General features: G+C 36.4%; 1 protein-coding gene across 1 annotated transcript in view; it reads right to left on the bottom strand.

Annotated features, from left to right (window-relative positions):
* The window catches only part of LOC107600751 (zinc finger B-box domain-containing protein 1-like), a 48,974-nt gene extending 24,446 nt beyond the window's left edge, over positions 1–24,528 (bottom strand). The window contains exons 1-8 of the mRNA XM_016292710.1: positions 24,467–24,528; positions 24,077–24,190; positions 15,657–15,729; positions 15,399–15,450; positions 13,093–13,205; positions 9,762–9,857; positions 4,684–4,837; positions 1,452–1,563 (exon numbers count right to left, since the gene is read on the bottom strand). Of these exons, the coding sequence (XP_016148196.1) occupies positions 1,452–1,563; positions 4,684–4,837; positions 9,762–9,857; positions 13,093–13,205; positions 15,399–15,450; positions 15,657–15,729; positions 24,077–24,190; positions 24,467–24,528 (776 nt within the window). The remainder of the gene's footprint in view (positions 1–1,451; positions 1,564–4,683; positions 4,838–9,761; positions 9,858–13,092; positions 13,206–15,398; positions 15,451–15,656; positions 15,730–24,076; positions 24,191–24,466) is intronic.
* Between the last annotated feature and the right edge of the window lie 231 nt (positions 24,529–24,759).

Here is a 24,759-nt window from a genome sequence, read left to right as displayed (position 1 = left end):
TGTTTCCTGATCCTGGGAGAGTAGACTACAATGCCGGCTGTTCTGATTTACAGACTGTAAGTACGTTTTTTATATTTAAAGAATTTGCCACTGATGATTCAAAGTTTTGGGCAGTGTAGAGTAGCGCTTGTTGTTTGTCATTTCTCCAATCACAAATGCAGACATGGTTTTATGTTATGTTCCGGCCGGACAGGGCATCATCACAATATGGTAAGGGGCGTAACATTTCCGTCACACGCTTGAGGTATTCGTCCAATCACAACGCACTGGATAGCTGGCCAATCAGAGCACACCTCCCTTTTCAGACCGATGAGCTTTGTAAAAATCGACACGTTTCAGAAAGGCGGGGCATAGAGGAGAAACAATAATATACAGTATGTGGAAAATAATGTGTTTTTAACCTTAAACCACATAAACACATTTCATTACACCAAATACACAAAATAATGTTCTTTTTAGCAACATTATATGACCCCTTTAATTTAAATACGTTTCAATTACGCTTCAATTGCATTTCTCTCGTTTAATTGATTATTGGATAATTTTTTAACAGACCTTATCGCAGTGCATTCTGGGATTGCATTCTCTAAATGAGTGCATTAGTGTCAGCCCATTATTTTCACTGCCATTGGTTCCGGAAGTACTTTTTCCCATAAATTTTTCCTATAGGGATTTTAAAAATGTCTACATTAAAGATTTATAAGCCATGAACCAAAACAACCAACACAACAAAGGTGAATCACAAAAAAGGTACAAGACTCTGTACTAAACAGCTTTAGTGAGGGGGGAAACTACAATCCCATGAAACATTGCGAATGACAAAACAGAATTAAAAACAATGGTGAAATATAAAACTATCCATTTAAAGTTGTTGATTATATCTAAAGAAACAATATATTTTATTGCAAAATATGCATATACATACAAATATTTAAGAATTTTGAGAGAGCTCACAACAGATTTGTCTTTAAAGGTTTATAAGTTATCATTAAAAATAAATTTCCTTATGAAGAAAATCAATGGAGTTTTTACTTCTTACACTTAACTGTTGCACTCTATGCTTCCTTAGAATACCAAAATAAGCCATCTTAGAAGGCAGCATGTTGTTCCCTACTATTTGGAACAGGCTTCATGTAAGGAGTGTGCCTATGATGCCTTAAAATGGTCCCTACATAGGCAGCTCACTAGGTTTGTGTGCCGGTGTATTTGTTTAAGGAAGATTTTACAAAGTTAAAGCAATACCATTGGGCTTTGGTGCTGATTAGCTCAATAAATTCAAGTGACTCGGCAGTGGCACAACTTAAAGGTGAGGCTGTATAATTAGCAGCCATAAGTCATTAATTGATCTTAAATGGGCCTTAATTGGGGCCTGAGAAGGTAACTGAAGCTTGTAATGCTCTTATTCAATGTGTGTCTGTTCGGTTATAAAGTGTGAGGTGTCAAGCACTAACCTGCGGTGCTTTTTCATGAGGAGTTTCTCCATGTAGCTCAAAGTGTCCTCCTTGAACTCCACATAAATTAACGGCTGGGATCCTTTCTCTGTTTGTGTTTCCATCACAGACACTAGAGAGAAAACCACACCAATCAAGCCTTCAGTCAAAACTCTGTGTGTACAGAACAGGAAAATAACCGTATTTACCTGAAGTGTGCATGTAGCCTAGAAGTCGTTCAAACACTCTTAACCCTTTCCGTTTTAGCTTCATGCAAACCACTAAAGAATTTATATTAAACAAATACTCAAGAGACTAAATGAGAGAAATAAGCCGTCAGAATTCAAGCAGAACTATAGACATAATTCAGTCTTTGTTTTGAGAGTTATTTTGCTGAATTGTGAGAATATAAAGGGCGGTTAGACTTCAGTGCATCTGAAACCCCCTTAACACAGCAGTCATTATCACAGTGAGCACAAGCCAAGCAGCACTGCAGCGGGCAAGACTCCTGCTAGCCAACTACAGAAAGAGAAGTGAGAGAGAGAGAGGGACAAACACAAGGAGTCTGACACATGATAAGGACTAACTTTACTTTGCTGCAGTGTGATTCAATCGAGTGTCTTATTCACCTTTAAACCCCAACTATACATGCAAACGATGTTTGAAATAACTGGCTAGCATACTACTTTTACTATATTCGCAGCATGTAATATGTAAAATATACATTTATATATATAATTCCTTACATTTATATAGCGCTTTCTCTGGGCACTCAAAGCGCTTTACATAGAAGGGGGGGATCTCCTCAACCACCACCAGTGTGCAGCATCCACCTGGATGATGCGACGGCAGCCATAGTGCGCCAGAACGCCCACCACACACCAGCTTATTGGTGGAGAGGAGACAGAGTGATGAAGCCAATCAGCAGATATGGGGATGGTTAGGAGGCCATGATGGTCAGAGGCCAATGGGCGATTTTTATGGAGGACCAAACCTGCAGAAATAATAAATAAATAACAGGAAAATAAAGAAATAAATGACTTGATGAAAACAAATATAGTTCATTTGTAATAAAATGTAATCCTGATTTAGCAATATTTAGATATAATTTGACAGTTTATTTTAATAAATATCGTATGTAAGTTTAGAGACGGTCCCTACACTTGCGAATATTGAACGTCCAATGTCAAGCTAACTTTATGGCAGTGGGCCGCGATTCCAAACCTTTGATGCAACTGTTTTACTGTCTTTTCTCTGTAATTACAAAATGAACACAAGCCTTAGAAACCTCTACCAAGTGTGTCTAGAGGCGTCATCAAACTAAACTTAATGACGAAACTGTCAGGATAAGTAGGTGAACTCAGTCGCAATAAAATAATTCGACATAACGTGAATCTATGAAAATATCTTGCAACTCTACAGTTGATCACACAAACTCCGATCTCTATCGTTATTTTGATCTGACCTTCTGCGTGAGCTCTCAACCAATGATTCACCGGAGCTCCGCAAGGACCGCCTCCCTCATTTGCACACGGAAAAGTACGAAGAAATAAATGAAGAAATAAATCTGGAAATAAATACACGTGGGAATAAAAAATAATAAATAAATACATACATAAATAAATAAAATTAAAATAAATGCAAAAATAAATACATAAAATAATATAATACATAAAGGAAAATGTAATAAAAAAATTAATTCAGGGTTAAATTTTATTACAAAATAACTATATTTGTCTCATTTGCACACGGAAAAGTACGAAGAAATAAATGAAGAAATAAATCTGGAAATAAATACACGTGGGAATAAAAAATAATAAATAAATACATACATAAATAAATAAAATTAAAATAAATGCAAAAATAAATACATAAAATAATATAATACATGAAGGAAAAAGTAATAAAAAAATTAATTCAGGGTTAAATTTTATTACAAAATAACTATATTTGTTTTTATCAAGTCATTTATTCCTTTATTTATTTTCCTGTCATTTTATTTATTAATTTATCTATATATTTATTTATAATTTCTGCAGGTTTGGTCCTCCATAGAATTTGACCTTTTACATATATATATATATATGTAAAAACCACTCAAAACACTAAATATAGACACATAGACACACACACACACACACATATGTAAATATTTATTTATATATTCAAATAATATATTCAGTTGAAAATGGGAAAAAAAATAAAAATAGACAGCTATTGCAAAAATTAATTATTTGTTTCAATGTCTTTTTCCCCGTAGAAAATTGGGGAGGAAATAAATAAATAAATAAATTTCACGTAACACCCTGTCTACACTGGATGTGAAATATTTATCATCATGGATCAAAATAAATTTGCTCCTTTATTAATTCTGACTGTTACATCAAAGCCAGCTCATGACGTTTCTTGTCTCTGGTTTACTAATTTAAATAACAATTTTCTTCTGATTAAAACTGTATGCAGCTGTAGCAATACTATGTACTATAAATAATAAAATCTTTGCATTTGCATTAATATAAAGTAGGACATTAAGTTACTCACCCATTTTACCTTTGATAAAGTCTAGAATCAAGATCACAGCTGATTAATCTTCTGAGCTTTATTATGAATCTGCCACTAATTAACTGCAAGTTAACCTGATGAGATCAATGTGATGAGGTTGTGATGTCCATCATTGCATAAAGTACACCAAATGATGTACTATTCCTAAAGCATAGTAGGTTTAGAATTAACAGTATGCACAAGACTAGTATTTGATTTTAAACAGAGTACAGTGGTTCTCTGATCCTGAAGTCAAGTGCATGAAAACATCACGTCTGCTCATATTTAGCAACAAATATCCTGCTGTTCTTGACTAATATCCCTAACGGATTGAATTTCTTGTGACCTGGCATCATCAATGAGTTTCTCAAACTCATTGAGTCATATGTTGTCAAATCACGGAGGCATTTCTACAAACCGCACGCAGCGCCTGGAAACACACACGTGTCGTCAACGAGCACATGTTTGTCATGCATATACTGTATGTAGTTACCTGGCAACCAATCAGCAGCCCTGTCGCACTTGCGGTGTGCGTTATGTCAGTCAATGCCACACATGAGTGTGCTTTATGAGAGACTGTTTGTGCGTGTTCAGACAGCCTGCCAGAGAATATATGTGGCAGCTCACACCAACCTGACACCATGTCACTTTATTACCGTAGTCTGACTGTAGCATATCCACACACATTCAGATGCATAAGTGTGTGTGTTACCTGGTCTCTGTCCTCTCTCTCTCCACTCTTTCAGAGCCTCCTGGAAGGACCTGGCTGACTCTTCTTCATCAAAGCCTCCTCTCAGCAGAGAGCTGTCCTCTTCCTCACCAGCCTCCTCATCCTCCACGTCAACACCGTCATTCACAAACAACACCTGAGGCGAGACCCAGAGAACACAATGAGAGTGACAGAGACAGTGAGAGAAGGAGATGAAATTAAATGGAGCACATGGCCAAGTTTCCACACTCTACAGAAAGTTGAGTGAGGTTTCGTGTTCAAATGTTGACTTCCTTCCTGCCAACAAGAACACAAGATGCATGCATTGAATTGATCAAAAGTGGCAGTAAATACATTTATATGTTGCATAGATTTAAATTAAAAAAAAGTGCTGTTCTTTTGAACTTTCTATTCATCAAAGAAAATGAAACCAATTTCCTTATTTCCACAAAAATATGAAACGGCACAACAACACTGATTTTTAACATTGATAATAATAAGAAATGTATCTTGAGCAGCAAATCAGCATATTAGAATGATTTCTGAAGGATCATGTGACACTGAAGACTGGAGTAATCACAGGAATAAATTGCAGTTTTAAAAAACTGTTATTTTAAATTATAATTATATTTTACAATATGGTAACACTTTACTAGAAGTCTTCATATATAATGCATCATAAAAGTATATTTAATGCATTAATTATGACTTCTAATGCACCTTGTATCACATTGTATGATCTCATCTATCTAATCATTGTTACACAGAAAAAGTAATGCATTAAAACGCACATCTCAATGTTGACTTCCTTCCTGCCAACAAGAACACAAGATGCATGCATTGAATTGATCAAAAGTGGCAGTAAATACATTTATATGTTGCATAGATTTAAATTAAAAAAAAGTGCTGTTCTTTTGAACTTTCTATTCATCAAAGAAAATGAAAAAATTTCCTTATTTCCACAAAAATATGAAACGGCACAACAACACTGATTTTTAACATTGATAATAATAAGAAATGTATCTTGAGCAGCAAATCAGCATATTAGAATGATTTCTGAAGGATCATGTGACACTGAAGACTGGAGTAATCACAGGAATAAACTGCAGTTTTAAAAAACTGTTATTTTAAATTATAATTATATTTTACAATATGGTAACACTTTACTAGAAGTCTTCATATATAATGCATCATAAAAGTATATTTATTGCATTAATTATGACTTCTAATGCACCTTGTATCACATTGTATGATCTCATCTATCTAATCATTGTTACACAGAAAAAGTAATGCATTAAAACGCACATCTCAAACGATCCATTTCAGATAAATCTGCAAATATAATGTATTTTAACTTTGGTTACAATTATTTATGAAAATATACTGTATAATGCATTACATTATGTACATCATGAATACCTTTATATAGCATTGTGTATAAAAGCATCAAGTTTTACCACTATTTTACTGTATTTTTGATCAAATAAATCCAGCTTTAGTCAGCAAAAGTAACTTCTTTCAAAAACACTTAACTCATACTCGTAATGTCTGTTGTTGTTGTTGTTGTTTTGTGTGTGTGTGTGTGTGTGTGTGTGTGTGTGTGTGGACATCTGCTGCTAAAAATTACTGATACTGAAGTTTTCTGCTTAGTTAACACTGAAATGTGAAATAGGCCTACTGCTTGACGCAACATTCACATACAAGTAATACTTTATATACAATGCATTATAAACATTTTTAATGCCTTAATTATGTCTTGTAATGCACCTTATAATGCACTGTGTGATATCTGCAAATATTATAATGCAGTTTAACGTTGGTTACAATTATTTATGAACAGAAATAATGCATTATTACATGAATACATTCTTAATGCATTATCCATTTCTAACCGGATTTGACCTAAAGAAGCTAAATGTATGATTCAGTTAATAAGCAGTTTGATGTACCACCCCAAACAATCTATATATATATATATATATATATATATATATACACACACACACACACACACACACATAGACATTTAAAGAATAATAAAAAATATAATAGTGTCTTATATAATGAAATGACACAAAAATAACACTGTTGGGCAGGACCATTTTCACTCAGAATTTGCTAACAAATTTCACAAACAATTGCAAATAAATGGCAAGTTACACACTGAATTAAATGTGAAATGTTGAAGTAGAAAACCTGAAATAGTATTTTTTTGTATGACATACTCCAATAATATTTGCTTTATTTACAACTTAGAAAACAATTACAGTGCACTTTTCATTTTAAAAGTAGTAACCATGAAATATGTCAGTAGAAACCTAAAACCCAGTACTTACATGTAGCATAATAGGGTTTCTTTAATTTGATCATATTCACACCAGGTAATTGCTCTTTTTATTACTGATTACTGCAAACATTATCAAATCTCTCCATAAAAAAGTGCAAATGAATAATAGCTATGAAGAAAAGCTTGATTAAATCATATAATTCACCCAATAACTGGTAGCCAGAAAACGAATTCCTCTTTATGACATTATGTCCTTAAGATAACATTGTTAGTGGCCATTATAGTGGTCAGGGCTGCTGAATAACGCTTTCTCTTACCTCACCAGATAAGACCTTGACTGTCTCTTGACTAAATATTTTTATTATGCACTCAAACTACAGTAAACAATAGCAAATTAATTAGTTTATCTCAGCATAGTGATTTGCAGACAATAGAAAGCAATAGGAAACTATTAAAGGGTGCAAATTGAAAACAGAGATAAAAGAGAATGAATCAAAAGCAAATGGACAAATGCCTCTTTGTCAAAAGCAGACGCAGACAAACCAAGCTTGCAAAGAATAAACCCTGGGGACAAAAATATTAATATTTGTTCCCTTTTTCTCCCATGGAAGCAAATTAAACAGGATTAGGATGCATAAGGCTGCATCAGAGTCCAGTGTAGTTAAATACAATTCTCAGTTTCTTGCCAAGACTGCACACTCCCTTCAAGCAGCACCCAGAAATGACAATTTTGTCATAATTTACTCACACTCATGTTTTTTTTTTTCCAAACCTGTATAAGCTTCTTTTCTTCTGTTGAACACGAAAGAAGATATTTTGAAGAATGTTGGTAACCAAACAGTTGCTGGTAGCCATTGACTTCAAAAAAATTATTATGGAAGTCAATGGGGATCAGAAACTGTTTGGCTACATTATTCAAAATATCTTTTGTGTTGAACAGAAGAAAGAAACGTACACAGGTTTTGAACAACATGAGGGTGAGTAAACAACAGAAATGTTATTTTTGAGTAAAAAAATAATACCTGTAATACCTTTAATAAATATTATAATGGTATATTATACTAAAATAACACTAATGTAGACGGTAGACAACGAGGAAGCTCACTAGACTAGAGCCTATGGGTTCTTCTGTTTCTCCTCCATCTGGACTTGTTTGCTTGTGTTTGTGTAATTACGGCTTTCAGTATGCGGCAGTGCAGGGTGAGCATCACACAGGGCAGAAGTAAGTTTGGTGATGCACATTTGCTGCCTAATGCTGCATGATGGGATGTAAACATGAAGACAGATGTGAAGGGTTTATGTGGGTCACTTAAGGTCATCTTCTCAGAAGAAGAGCTGATCTCCACACTGTTCCAGCACACCTATAGTAAGCAATAATTGGAGCACCTCAAATGCTACGATCAACACTGACACACACATGATGATGCCTAAACATATTTGTATGCCTATATGGAGTGCTTTAGGACATGGGGTCATGGTGAGGTATGTTCCCTGTATGCCCTGGGGTTAGCGCTTATGGAAACTATAATGAGCTGATTTTTCCCAGTTGACTCAACACAGTGTGAATGACCCTGAGGGTCAAGTTAAAATGTAACTTAAACTATTAAAAACGGATCTTACTATATAAATACACAGCTAAATATCAGAAACCCACTACAGTTAAATTGGGAATCATGTTCAATGTTTTGGAAGAAATCTCCTTTGCTCACCAAGGCTGCATTTATTTGATCAAAAATACAGTAAAACAGGAATATTGTGAAATATTAGTAGAATTCAAAATAGTTTTCTGTTGTGATATAATTAAAATGTAATTTATTTCTGTGAAGCAAAGCTGAATTTTCAGCATTATTACTCCATTCTTCAGTGTTCCTTCAGAAAACATTTTAATATGCTGATTTGCTACTTAAAAATTTGTGGAATCCGTGATGCACTACCATGCAAAAGTTTAAGGTCAGTAACAACACTTTACTCAGCAATGGAGCATTGAATTGATCAAAAATGACAGTAAAGATAATTATCATGTTGCAGAAGATTAAAAAAATTCCACATTTCTATCATATTGTAATAATATTACTGTTTTTACAGTTTTGATCAAATAAATGCAGCATAAAAGAGAGTTCAAAAACACACACAAAAAAAACTTCAAAATTCAAAACTTTACTGTATGTAGTTTTCTTTTCTTGGAAGAAATGTACTAATTATGGTTGTACATAGTTAGATATTGGTGTCAACTTTCATTCCGTTACCAATTAAGTAAGTGTAGATCAGAGTGATACTATAACAGTAAAATCACATAAATCTAAAAGGTAATTTAATGAGCACAGTTATTTTTATATAAACTATTTAATGGGAACAAAATGAAATGAAGAAAAAAAAAACATTATGCTGTTTATTTGCTGTATTGGCTAAGGCAACCGTCCTGAACGTGAATGAACCCTCACAGCATGTGGCTTTTTGAGAAGCCGAGTGCAGGTACTTTTCTAAGTGGTCAGACTTAGTGGCCACTCAACTCTCTAAAACAAACTCAAGCTGACGGAAGTGAGTGTGTGTGAACACACATTAGCTGTGTGTGTTTGTGTGGCTGTTCTCTAACCTGGGAACAGGTGTGTGTAATCAGAGTTGGGTTAGAGTGAGCAGTTTGTCCGCTAATAGTGACCAGCGTTCTGCGTTTCTGAGAAACGGCATGGAGGAGGAAGACTGAATCTGGAAGTGTGTGCCTGGCGCTGATGCGGGCGTGTGTAGGCGTGTGCGTGTGTGTGTGGGACGGACGGAAGTTGTCAGAACACCTCCTCACCTGTACGGGAACCATACGATGGTGCTTCAGTGCCCCCTTCTGGTGGAATCTGACAAAGCAGCCCACACAATAATCCTCTCTGCATTCTGCACACATCTGAAACAGATCAAAAACAATTAAATGAACCCAGGACTTGTATGGCAAGGTATATTCACCCCAAAAACTTTAATATCAGCAATATATATTTAAATATCTTGCACTTTTTGCATAACACGATACATATTAAAATGGAGAGACGGGAGTTGCACGTATCTTAAGGGAACTCATTATTTTTGTTACCGATTGTAAATGCGGAGGACGGTAGGAGAGCCCGTTTGATGGACAGATGGACAGATAGAATGACAGACTACATAGCAGCACAGGAATTTAAAGGAAGGTCTATCAAACCCACAGCTGAAGAGCCACTTGTAAATGAATACAGCCTGCTGTCTTGATTCATTCGGTCTGAACATCTGCATGTCTTCTCTGATGATGCAGCACTTCAGCTTGAGAGATGCATGATGCTCGGAAAAGTTTGAATTCCTTTGGACAGACTTTGGATATGTTTGGAATAATATTTCTGCAGTCTACATGAAAATTTTTGCACAGTAGTATGTTTGTATCGAATATCTATTTAACCTATGACATTTGCCAAAATGTGGATGCAAAGCACACTGCATGAAATACTGTATCCCACAATGCAATGTGCTCTACTTGACCTTCTGTTACCAGCATTACAAATGAACCAGAAGCTTACAGTACTTTCTCACTTAAGACTTATTTTCCACAAAATTAAATATTAAACAATGCAGAATGCTATAGTCGGTGTTGTTATTGTTTACTAAAATTAAAACTATTCAAAAAATGTTTTTGTTAAATAAAATAAAATATAAATATTAGATGAAAATCTTTAACGTATAAACTTGTCTTGGCAACTAACTGGAATAAAATAAGTTTAAGTGACTAAAACTTAAATAAAAAACAAATGAAAGCCAAATAGAAATAGACTTAAAAACTTAAACAAAAATGTTGTTTTGGCAACTAACTGAAAATAAGTTTGTTAAAATACTAAAATGACTCAAACTTAAATACAAATAAATTAAGATAAAAAGAACTATGCACATAAACATTACTACTAAAATTAAATTGAAGATATAAAAATGAAATCTCATCCAAAATATTATTTGAATAGTATGTAAATAATAGGTTACTAAAATAACACTGACTATAGTCTGAAATAGTTCTGCAACTTAAAATAGGTGGAAACATATAATAGGTGAGCATACATCTCACAATATTTCTGTCAGATAAAGATAAGCAACATAAAGGTAGTATGCTCTTCTGAGTGCAGCCATAGTTTTGCACTTGCCACTTCATTAGTCTAAAGGTCAAGTGACCAGTCACAATTTGGTTTGTTTTCAATGCTATTTAAGGAAGAGCCTATCTAAAGTAGTAAACACCAACTCTTTCAAATGAGTGGAAATGTGTAGACTTTGCAATGTCTGTCCAAATGTTTCCTTTTACAGATAATTTCACAAAGCTGAATATACAGTTCTGCTCATGGATTTCTAGTTCTAATTTACTTTCAACTAACTACTGGAAGTGCCATACAAGCCAGTCAATCACTCAATCACGAGAAACTGGAGATATCAGCCATTTCTATGTACAATATGCATCTGATTTAAAAGCATGATGTCAGAGAAGTATATTTCACATATTGAAAAATTAAGTAGGCAGGCAGTATCCAGTGTACATGCATTTTGTAGTAAACAGTACAGTACATTCTATTTCGAACAAAACAACAGCTTTCAGCTCAATTTTAGCTCCTGTGGGTTTCTCTAGGGTTGTGTGAGTGAGCACGGAGGAAACCCTTAGGAAGCCTTGGCTCTACACATCCATAAATACATTGAGACAGACACACACCCCAAACATTCGCTTTAACACACTTGCTGTCTTTGACAGCCAAATGCATGTGTGCAAATTCCACAGGTACATTTCCCCTCGAGACTGTCTGTTTCAAAGCACTCAAGTCCTCTTCACACACACACACACACACACACACACACTAGCAATGCATGAAAGTCCCAAATCTCCCAAGGGTGACAGGGTCCCCTTTAATACAGCCACACAAACACGTGCACACACACTCACGGTGAATAAAGAAAAGGGTAAATACAGTGCTGCTCTGTGAATCTACAGCTGTGCCCATTACCGGCTCCTTTAATGGCCACATAAAAAAAGATCTAATTTCAGCACGACACCACTGAAATAAATTACAGCAGCAGCATTCTCCCCAAACTGATTTTTAAGAGGGCTTCCGGACTACAGAATCTGCACTTCATGCCGCCTTTGCTGAGAAATACTGTTGGATGAGAATATATTTGCAGCACTGTATTTAGCAGCAGTTCAATCTAGTGCTGCCAAAGTAAAAAGTGGAATCTTACTGTTAGGAGCTAAGGAAGCTCTTTTATTCGAACTGATGGAGGATAACAAACCCTTGTGTCATGCACTTTAGTTCTGAAGAGCCAGAGTTTGACTATCTGTATGAAGTCTGGCTCACACTGCAGCTTAGTCTGGTTGAGAAAACTGCTTAACCGATACGTCTGACTAGGGATGGGTTTATTTGAAGTTCATGGTACCAGTGTGGGAAAAAAATGTATGCATGAAGTGGCATGGCATGAAAGATCTGTGTGAATGTCTTTATGTGCAGAAATGATAAGCTAAAAAAATGACAGAAAAAAACGGAATGTTTCTCAAGGATATCTTGTTTACTTGCTACAAAGTTACTCTAAGAAAACTACTGCAAGTCTTTTAAATTTGAACCACCATGAACTTTGCAAACTTCTGCAAATACTCTGATTAGCTTGCCCAGAAACGCTTACTAAAAAAGCTCAAAAGTTAGAGGTCAGTAACATGTTTTTGAAAAGCAATTAATGGTTTTATTCAGCAAGGACGCATACATTGATCAAAAGTGACAGTAAAAACATTTACATTGTTACATCTATTTCCAGTAAATGCTGTTCTTTTGAACTTTGTATTCATCAAAGAAACCTGTAAAATGTTTTACGGTTTCCACAAAAATATTAAGCAGCATTGTGTCACAGGAATACATTTCATTTTAAAATGTATACAAATGAAAACACTGTTATTTTAAATAGTAACAATAGACAGTATTGCATACTATTACTGTTTTATTTGTATTTTTGATCAAATAAATGCAAACTCCAGCAAAAAAATTCTAACTTTAGAGTGGCAGTGTATACCTGAGACATGATGCATGATGAATGAAAGGGATGGATAGTCTGGAATTAAGAATAGTTCTGTTCACATAACAGAACGGATGAAAACTCACCAGTCCGGCCAGCTGAACTTCACACTGTCCACAGACTTTTCCCTTCAGGTTGAGCTTCCTGTTAGTGCCATGTACCTTGGCGGCTCGTTCCGCTATTAGCTGCTCCTGTACTGCTGCAGTTATACAAAGACACACACAATTCAGAACTCTACACATGAAATCTGTTCCATAATTTAATGAGCTACCTCATCATCAACTGCCTACAGGTACCTTCTGAGAGAATCATGTCATCTGACTGATTTGGAATGTTCCACAAGCGCATCGACATCCCACAAATAGTACTCAACATGTGAGACTCTACAGTAGATTCCAACAGAGCTGGTACATAGCATGTTACTAAGTTAATGATTCAATATGGAAGTATATCCATACTACCGTTCAAAAGTTTAACCCAGGGAACAAAGGATCCTTTGTTATGTGTTCATTATGTGCCATATAAATCTGGGGAACACAGGACCCTGCATGAATGCTCTAATAAAACAAAACTTTTGGATAAAATAGCCAATTAATTAATTAGATGGAGCCCTTTTCATCAAGAATTTGCAATACTGAATAAAGTGCATTTATAATTTCACTTGCTGTACTGTTTTCACCTTGCAAAAGATCATTATTGTTATCTTTATTTCTCGTTTTCAGAGAATGTATTTTAAAGTAAGTTATAAATTTTTTTTCTTGAACAAATCAATGGACAAATCTCACTAAAGTTTGTCTAATTTCTGTTTAAAACATGAACAATTTACCAATAGGGTAAAAAAAACGATAATAAATATAGCTACAAGCAGCAATAGCAGGGCTGTAGCACAGTGCAAAGCAGGAAGAGCAAAAACAGCAAAAATTAAATGAACATGGAAAAACACCCAGTTCAGAATTATAGGTGAGAATGAATGCAGAATGAACAGAAGTTCAAATGAAATTCATAGGAGAAATAGGTAAAAAACTGTTATTCATTTAATTCAATATGGCGGACAGGCACATTAATGGAAAATGGCAAACCAATGGAATGAAAGGATACAAAAATAACAAAATTTGGACAATGTTTTCAAAAGTTATAAGCATTTTTGCAAATATCTTTATATCTCTGGAACACTAGGTGGCGCTGTGTTAAAATTTCTCGGGTACCTCTGGGACATGCTGTCGATGATTCCTACCAATTTCTGTGCATTTATGTCTATCAGTTCAAAAGATATCACAATTTATGGCAAATTTCAAAAAGGCGGACAGGCGGTTTATCTGATCCTGGCAAAATCGTCATCCACAGATTCAACATGACCCAAGGAATCCACAGACACCAAGATCACAACTTTCTGACTAACAGTTCAAAGGTTATTAGTAAAATAAGAACTTTTTCGTATCTCATTATCCATAGGTGGCACTGTTGCCAAATTTGACATGGGCCCTCAGATCATGGTGATGAAGCATACCAAGTTTCGTTTTGATTGATCCAAGTTTGGCCGAGATACAGCCTCTGAACCAATTTTGGGTCAACATCGTTTACAGCATCATAACTTTTTTCTCACAAGTAGGACATACAATTCTGTTCAGTCATTTCTGTGTGGCTCAGTCCAAAGTTCATCTCACAAAATTTGAAGGCGTAGCGAAAAAATGGAAAACTGTACTTTTCAAAATGGCCAATACTTGATGTACGCTATTGAATGTGATCAGCATAAAGAGAGGAATCAGATTAACAAATTTTTCTTTTGAAAAGTGGTGATAACTGGTGGTGTCGCTATAGAGTTGGTCCTAGGGACCCCAAAGTTGGTCAGATCATTATTCATGACCATCACTACAAGTGTGCCAAATTTAATCCTTTTCCTATGTTCCATTCATAGGGCTGCCATAGACTCCAGTTGGGGGAAAATAAAATAACAGATGGCCCCTAACTACAGCCCCTTCAGGGCTTGGCCCCTAATAATTCAATAGACGTTCTCTGAAAACAAATCTTATCTTACTCGGTGTGTTGCTTCTCAAGTATATTTATCTTGTTATAAGGACGCTTACTAGAAAATAAGTCAAAAATAATGACCAAGAAAATTACTTTTTCCAGTGCAATGTCTGCAACATATACAGTATACGTGATGCCTTAATAATTATTCTGCATATTGTTTGGAACAAGTTTTGTGTTAGTTATTAGACTTTGGAAAAGAATTAAAGACAATTTTGACTTGTACCTTTCGGAAATTCTTACAAAAAAAAGAAGGGTTATGTAATTAAGACTTTACTATGCTTGTGTCCAAGTGATACATTTGAGGAAAAAAGGAGTTCAAAACAAGCCAGGCAAAACACATATCAGATTCCAGTCCACCCACCTGGCACAGGCTCGTCCTTCAGCACTCTAATCTTCATCTTGTCTGGAGAGAGCTGCCCGAAACAACATATTTCAAACACCACATTATCACCAAAACCACCGGTGAACTGTTCATGCAGTTAATTCTAGAAAGTGCGTCCAAGGTTTTGGACTATCCCTGGCATGAATGAAGGTGAAGTCAGCCTGATTGTAACTGGATATTTTAAACAGACAGACAGGCTGACAGACTTTATTTGTGTATCTGCATGAAAACTCTTACTCTGTGAGGTGCGTTCTCCTTAACGCTCTGAACCCCAGGCTGTGCTGAACGCCAGTGAGAAGCTCCCATCTTCCTGTGTGGAAATATCACAGAAAGTTGCTCAGTTTAGCACAGAACTGCAACTAGTTGTAATAGCCAATGGTGTGTCTCATAAAGCAAGAATCATTTGGAGGACTTACTATTACTTTTTGAAAACCCCCTAACCCCAAGTAATAAAATCTAGTGCGTAACTCATGGTAAACTTTTAACTAAGCACATATCAAATAGTGGAAAACAAACACAAACATTACATGAAAGCTTTTGCCCTACATAATTCACACAGATACACAGACGGAGGTCGACTTCATTTGCTTTCTGATTTGTTGTTTTGGTTGCCACATCAAATCAACAGTCTAAATAATCCACGGCGTGATTGAGGGGGAGGCCGTCTGTTTAGAGTGGGCTGTCATACTGGCGTCGAGCCACAAGCCTGAGTGTGTTCAAAGGATGGAAATGTATGTTATGTGTGTCTGGCTGTACGATATAATTTAGTAAGAAGTAAAGAGGTAACCATGCTTTTGAAATGTCTCTTTCTCTCATGTGGGTCGTGAAATTCTTTGGATGGCCGCCTGAAAAATTCTGAAAAAATAAATCAAGAATGAGACTGTTTTCATATCAAAATCTCAGAGGAATGTGTAGTTGGTGACAGGTCATGTGACTTTACTGCTGAAATGCTTGAGCTCAATGTGTTCACATGCTCAGAGGAAGCAGGGTAGGCACTCGTATTTGAGTTTTTACTAATTACTAATTTACTAATTTGTCACAGCAACTTACCATACACTAATTAGAGACGGTCCCCTTGGAAACATCTTAAGGTTAAGAGTCTTGCTCCGGGGCACAATGGTGAAAGTTATTTAAATACTACGTTACATCAAGCCAAAACATATAAAGTGGCCCCAAAAGTATCTAGACATTTAAAGGGTTAGTTCACCCAAAAATGAAAATTCTGTCATTAATTACTCACTCTCAGTCACCCTCAATATTCACTGAACGCAAACAGCGTATGTTGTTCTTTGTCAGCCGCAGCACACGGATACGTTTTCTACGTTGTTTGTGCTTGGATTTGAACGAAAAAATCCGTGTGGTGCGGCTGACACAGAACATGCGTTGTTTGCGTTCAGTGGATATTCTCCAAAATGGCGCTAGGGTGAGGAGACGAATTGTTGAATAAAGTCTGAATACGTTTTTTTTTTTTTTTTGCACACAAAGAGTATTCTCGTAGCTTCGTAATATTACGGTTGAACCCGTGATGTCACATGGATTATTTTACCGATCTCCTTGCTACGTTTCTGGACGTTGATCGTGGTAGTACCCTTGCTGTCTATGGGAGGGTCAGAGAGCTCCATCAAAGATATCTTAATTTGTGTTCCGAAGATGAACTGAGGTTTTACGGGTTTGGAACGACATGAGGGTGAGTAATTAATGACAGAATTTTCATTTTTGGGTGAACTAACCCTTTAAGCCACACATTTTGTTCAAAAGTTCGGGCTGGTAAGATTTTATGTTTTTAAAATCATTTATACTCAAAGGCTGCATTTATTTTTAAATATACACTAAAAACAGAATTTAGAATAACTCTTTTCTCTTTGAATATATATGAAAATGTAATTTATTCCTGTGAAATCTCAGAGGAATGTGTAGTTGGTGACAGGTCATGTGACTTTACTGCTGAAATGCTTGAGCTCAATGTGTTCACATGCTCAGAGGAAGCAGGGTAGGCACTCGTATTTGAGTTTTTACTAATTACTAATTTACTAATTTGTCACAGCAACTTACCATACACTAATTAGAGACGGTCCCCTTGGAAACATCTTAAGGTTAAGAGTCTTGCTCCGGGGCACAATGGTGAAAGTTATTTAAATACTACGTTACATCAAGCCAAAACATATAAAGTGGCCCCAAAAGTATCTAGACATTTAAAGGGTTAGTTCACCCAAAAATGAAAATTCTGTCATTAATTACTCACTCTCAGTCACCCTCAATATTCACTGAACGCAAACAGCGTATGTTGTTCTTTGTCAGCCGCAGCACACGGATACGTTTTCTACGTTGTTTGTGCTTGGATTTGAACGAAAAAATCCGTGTGGTGCGGCTGACACAGAACATGCGTTGTTTGCGTTCAGTGGATATTCTCCAAAATGGCGCTAGGGTGAGGAGACGAATTGTTGAATAAAGTCTGAATACGTTTTTTTTTTTTTTTGCACACAAAGAGTATTCTCGTAGCTTCGTAATATTACGGTTGAACCCGTGATGTCACATGGATTATTTTACCGATCTCCTTGCTACGTTTCTGGACGTTGATCGTGGTAGTACCCTTGCTGTCTATGGGAGGGTCAGAGAGCTCCATCAAAGATATCTTAATTTGTGTTCCGAAGATGAACTGAGGTTTTACGGGTTTGGAACGACATGAGGGTGAGTAATTAATGACAGAATTTTCATTTTTGGGTGAACTAACCCTTTAAGCCACACATTTTGTTCAAAAGTTCGGGCTGGTAAGATTTTATGTTTTTAAAATCATTTATACTCAAAGGCTGCATTTATTTCATTAAATATACACTAAAAACAGAATTTAGACTAACTCTTTTCTCTTTGAATATATATGAAAATGTAATTTATTCCTGTGATGTAAAGCTGAATTTTTAGCATCATTACTCCAGGCTTCAGTGTCACATAACAGTTTACAAAACATTCTAAGATACTGATTTGCTGCTCAAGAAACATTTCTTATTATTATCAACACTAAAAACTGTTGTACTGCTTAATATTTTTGTGGAAACCATAATACAAATTTTTTCAGGAATTTTTAATTCATTTTTGTTATGTCTTTACTCTCACTTTTGATCAATTTAATGCATGTTGAAGAATAAAATGATTAATTTCTTAAAAAATCAAATGTGTAACAATGATATCTTCCGCCAGGCAAAAATTATAACTATAATCGCTCAGAAAAGTAATACTTTAATATTTACTGTTAGGAGTTTATTTAAATATCTAACCCAAAGTATAAGCAATAAGAAAAGTCATGAATAGATCAAACAAAAAATACACAGCTCAGCAGCTCCACTAAAATCCATCTCATATTATAAAAGAGTGAGATAGTCAGAGACTTTGGAAGGGGCCAGGAGGGAGAGAGGACACTTCCTCTGCATGCTGTCCACTCTCATTAAGAGCTGTTTATGTGCTGGCCTTTATCAGTCTGATGGAGACGGGCGTTTGGGATGGGGATTAACCGCGCTCAAGCCTGCCTGTCAGCATTATAGAGAAATGCACAGGCAACGTGGCAGTTGTGCTAACAACTGGCGGATTACCATCGCATGCACACTGAGTGTCAACCAACAAGACAAACACTTATCTCCTGTCAGGGTCACAGACATCAGACTCCTCTGCTACTCGAGTTCATTGTATGGCAGCAGTGGGACAGGTGAGGGGTTACTATACTGCACATTTAACCTGGTGTTAAATTAGATTTCAGATTGATAAAAAAAATGACCTCTGGAAGTGCTATTCTTCTCAATAAATTAACTTGAAAATTTTAATAAATTATAATTTAATAAGTTAACCATTTAAACTTAATTTAATATAACGACACAATTTAATAAGCATAAAAAATACACAAAATGTTGGCAAAATAGTCCCATTTTAATCATCTTGTACTATTTATGGGTATATATATAAGGTTTTGGTGACTTAACAAAATACTAGAAATTTTTTTCATCATTAAATTTTTTTCTCAGAATCATAAGATATAAGCTCAGAACTGCAAGATATAAATGCTGAATTGCAAGTTATAAACTCACAATTCTGAGAAAAAAAATTGTGAGATAAAATGTTGCAATTATCTTTTTTTTATTTCGTGGTGGAAACAAAAACAGATTTGTGAGATGTAAACTCAATTCTAAGTTTATCTTGCAATTCAGATTTTTTTTCTCAGAATTGCAAGTTTATATCTCACAATTCTGAATTTGTTTCTGAGAAAATTCTGAGAGAAAAAGTCTCAATTGTGATATAAACTCAGAATTGCAAGAAAAAGTCTGTATTGTTAAAAGAAAAAAAGTGCAATTACCTTTTTACTATATACTGAGCAAAGGGTCTGAATACTTAGGACCATGTGATATTTCAGTTTTTCTTTTTTAATACATCTGCAAAAATGTCAACAATTCTGTGTTTTTCTGTCAATATGGGGTGCTGTGTGTACATTAATGAGGAAAAAAATTAACTTAAATGATTTTAGCAAATGGCTGCAATATAACAAAGAGTGAAAAATTTAAGGGGGTCTGAATACTTTCCGTACCCACTGTATATACTGTATAAGGTTTTTGTGACTTAACAAAATACTATAACTTTTTTTCATCATTACATTTTTTTCTCAGAATTATAACTATAGAGTTATAAACTCACAATTCTGAGAGAGAAAAAAATCATAATTGTGAGATAAAATGTTGCAATTATCTTTTTTTTATTTCGTGGTGGAAACAAAAACAGATTTGTGAGATGTAAACTCAAAAGATGTAAACTCAAAAGTTTATCTTGCAATTCAGATTTTTTTTCTCAGAATTGCAAGTTTATATCTCACAATTCTGAGTTTATGTTTCTGAGAAAATTCTGAGAGAAAAAGTCTCAATTGTGATATAAACTCAGAATTGCAAGAAAAAGTCTGTATTGTTAAAAGAAAAAAAAGTGCAATTACCTTTTTCATTTTCAATTCTGAGAGTCAATGAATAGGAAAGTTCGTTGACCGGATTCGTGACAATGTTATTGATACAGGTGCAATTGGTGCCGTCCATCCCCATGAAGAAGAACCCACAGGAATTGCTTCATGCTATTGTCTCCGATTGGCCTTCTGCCTCACTGATACAGTATATCCACTTTCCAGGCAAAAATATTTAAAATTTCGGATAAATTCATTCTTCATGCTGTCTCAACATAATTCATCCTGACCAACTGGATGTATATGTTTGCATTTGTTCGGCAGTATATATGGGAATATGATGTATTCACTTTATCTACTCCATTACCGTAGTGTTTCCCTCCCCTGCTGCATAATGAGCTTATATGTACGACTAAAACGACCGCCACTATAAATTCATGAGGTGGACCTACACAGGTCACATTTTAGTGTTATTAATGAAGAGCTGAAGGAAAGGGGCCGGGCCGAGAAGAGGGAGAGAGAGAGAGACATCAAATTAATAACTAGTGATGTTATTTTTTCTTATTCTTTTATTTTGACAGAAAACTAATTTCCTGCCTTCCTCGTTTTGGCATAGGGTTCCACTTAATCTTAATTTGTTTGGGAGAAATGGGAAGACAAGCATGGCGATGCAGTGAGAGCAGAGCTGCTGGAGCCGAGATGACTCAATTTCCTTCCACTCGATGGTTATGCTGATTCCATCACACCAGATCGCTCTGAAGTCAAACCATCACCCGAGATTACCTGCAGGAGCTGCATACTCCATGTGACGATCAGATTTTAAAGCTAATGGCATCTCTGTCACTCCATTTCCAATTCCTCTCCACATAATTCCACATATACTTGCATGCCTTTTGCTCTCACGTTATCCAAAGTGTCAAAGGGTAGTGTTGAGCGTTGTTGTGTTGTTGGTCACAGAAAGTTTTAAATATAACCATATCAGATACTGGTCTTAAAGGAATAGTTCATCCAAAAATTACAGTTTGCTGAAAATTGACTCACCCTCAGGCCATCCAAGATGTAAGTTTGTTCCTTCACAAGACATTAAAGGTGGGGTAAGCGATTTTTCAAAAACGCTTTAGAAAACTGATTCGGGCCGAATAGCAAAACAAACTTGTAGCCAATCAGCAGTAAGGGGCGTGTCTACTCATGATGTGGAGGAGAGAGCGTTCAGTGCACAGGACGGACATTAGCGAGCCGAGCGACAGAAAGATAGAGATGGCGGATAAAAAACAAAAGAGGAAACTGTCTGGGGAATAAAAGAAGGCTTAAGGCAATAAGGCAAGAAGCAGGACCCGTGTAAATATTGGATCAGCTTTCCAGCGCTGGAGAGAACTCAAGGAGCGGAAGGCCTGCGATCGGATGCTGAGGTTGCTTTGTTTCTTCTCGATAGGTAACACCGTGTCTGCGCCACAACAGCTAAAATCTGTCTAGTACACTGGACACGACAAAGCGACCGTTGAAAATCATTTGAAATTTGTGTCAATACGTCATAAATAGAACACAGCAGCAGTTTTCTGTCGGGGATTTGGCGTGTCGTGCCGCGCCACATCCAGTGTAGACCATAGATATGTATATACTGTATATCTATGGTGTAGACAGCATCACTTATTATAATGAGTTCTATAGTTAGGGCTGTGACGATCGCCATGACAACCGCATCACCGCAGTGGTCGCTTGCCTGGCGGTAGTGCACGTGACGTCACGCACTCTATAACAACCATAATACAAAGTTTTGTATACAAATGTAATAACAGTAACTGTCGGGAATTTGTCATGTCGTGTTGCATCCAGTGTAGCATCACTGATTATAATGTGTTTTATAGTATTTTGTCGCGACGCGCAGCTCGCGTCCTGTAGACGGGGTGTATTTAACTTTCTTCCTTCATGACTTAACTGACCACGGCATTGCATGCACGTAGTTAATTTCGCGCTTTGATATGAAAGGATACAGGTTACAGCTCGCCGCCGCCTTTGTGCGTGCAATTGAAGAGCACGCGCTTCGAGCACAGTACCGTTTCCGCGCTCGCTTGACTCGCGCATGGCACCGAAGTGAAGAGGAGCACGCGTCTGAAACGTCTCCCTTTCTCCCGCCAGTCGTTCTGCGACTGAATAAATGCACTTCTTGTCAAGAGAAAAAGTGACAGAAGCAGCAGTTGTGAGCGGGGCGGCCAACCCTAGCCCCGCCCCTGCATTAATTGCGTTATATACTTTTATAAACTAAACTAAAAAAATAATCACCTGCGTTAGCTCGCTAATTTTGACACCACTAATATATATATATATATATATATATATATCAACACCGCGCCACCAGTGGTACTTGGACCATTACCACCGTGGTAGTAAAAATATGCCACCGTCACAGCCCTATCTATAGTATTTTGTCACGCCGCGCCACTCGCGTCCAGTGTAGTGTAGACACGGTGTAACATTGGTTTTGCTTTGTTTCACAGAACTAATCGTTGCCTGGGTTGCGTACCTATGTGTGGGGCGGAGCTATCAAAATAGGTGCGAGACCCTTTTGGGGTAGGGGCGTGTTTGTTTTGGTGATTTCAAATGTCAACATTGGCTACAAGAAATCACTTACCCCACCTTTAATTGATGGACTGGAGTGGTGAGGATTACTTGTGGATTATTGTGATGTTTTTATCAGCTGTTTGGACCATTCTGACGGCACCCATTCACAGCAGAGGATCCATTGGTGAGCAAGTGATGGAATGCTACATTTCTCCAAATCTGTTCCCATTAAGAAACAAACTCACCTGCATCTTGGATGGCCTGAGGGTGAGTACATTTTTCAGCAAATTTTCATTTTTGGGTGTACTATTCCTTTAAACTAACCCACGCGTTTTCATCAGATAAATTCTAAGGAACAGAACAGAACCGTATGGATGTGCAGTAGTTGGGAACTTAATGCAGATGGTGTCTTTGAGAACTTTAGATTGTCTTTGGCGACCTTTAACTATATATGTCAGCGTATTTCTGCAAGGCACTGCACTTAGGTGACCCATACCCTTAAGAAAGAACGTATGCACTGGGTTTGATTGGCACTGGCATTTCTATGACGAATGTCAAGTTAGATTAATGTATATTTACAAAGTCACAGAAAAGTGACTCAAACAGGAAATGAAAATATCAGAGCCAATGTGATTTTTGCTGTTCAAGTTCATATTTAAAAATAAATATGTATAACTTTAAAATGACATCACATCAAGGAGGGCCTTCAATGCAGCGCTAGTAACTTTGGAGAAAAGTCTACCAAATAAATGAATGTAAATGTATGGCTTTAGAGGACTTGTGTGATATGCACTACTTTTATGGAGATTTTTTTTTTAAAGTTTGACAGCCGTAGTCACTTTAAAATGTCATTGTATAGGGAAAAAAATATTTGCATACAGGTTTTGGAAGGGTGAAAAAACACTGACCGAATACTAATTTTGGGTGAATTATTTGTTGAAGTCCCTCTGTCTTTGCCTGCATGCACACCTACCCTCACAGTCTCTCATTCTCTGTCTTTCACTCGCTATCTCTTCCTACGTTTTTCATTTTATTCATTGTCGTTTCATTGTTTACCTTTCCTCTTTTATCTCAGCACTCTCTGTCACAGTCATTGTTTGGCCCGTTAATTTATTCATCTTCTCACTCATTCATTAATTCAACAAGCTGTCCCTCCCCTCCCTGTTTCACTCACTCCCTCTCCTCTTTCTCCTGGTTCATATGCTGTCTGAGCTCCTCCAGTCTTCTCTCCATCTCCTTGGCATGTTGATCCAGCTGCACTGTTTCCATACGCAGTTCCCGGAGATTCCTTGGGGGGAGAATATACACATATATAAATATACTTTTTACATGCTACATATTAACTTGTACAAACCAATGTGACTGACTCTTTCCTGTTTTATTAGAGCCACTCTCCTTAAGACAATAATTCAACGGAATACACAAAATCATATTATTCTGCTAAAATGAACAGACTACTCTGAACATTTGGAGCGCTGCCATTTGCAAACGCGACATGTAACGTGCTAATAATGTGAAAAATCTGAAGCGTGAAAAGAAACTCAAGGGAACCGACTGTTCAAACCTGACATTTAACTTCATTGACTTGGGCTTGCTGGGAAGTACCACAAAGTTGTTTAAATTCATGGTGCTCTCTGATCAGACTGCAAGCTTCACAGGCTGTAATTTCCACTGAAGTGTCCTGAGAAAATAGAGTTCTGAGTAAGAAATCCACAGCACACAATAGCACACATTTCACTGAATTAACCTACAAAGAGGCCAGTGAAATGAATAACAGCAACAAAGCTTTACAAAAAAAAATGGCATGGTGCAATGATGGTATAAGATCATGGTACTGAATGATTAGCATATGTAGTG

Source organism: Sinocyclocheilus grahami, unplaced genomic scaffold, assembly GCF_001515645.1.
Source record: "Sinocyclocheilus grahami isolate Dianchi unplaced genomic scaffold, SAMN03320097.WGS_v1.1 scaffold14.1, whole genome shotgun sequence".
In the NCBI taxonomy this organism is placed as follows: Eukaryota; Metazoa; Chordata; class Actinopteri; order Cypriniformes; family Cyprinidae; genus Sinocyclocheilus; species Sinocyclocheilus grahami.
Note: the sequence above shows the minus strand (reverse complement) of the source record. Positions and strands in the feature narration are given on the sequence as shown.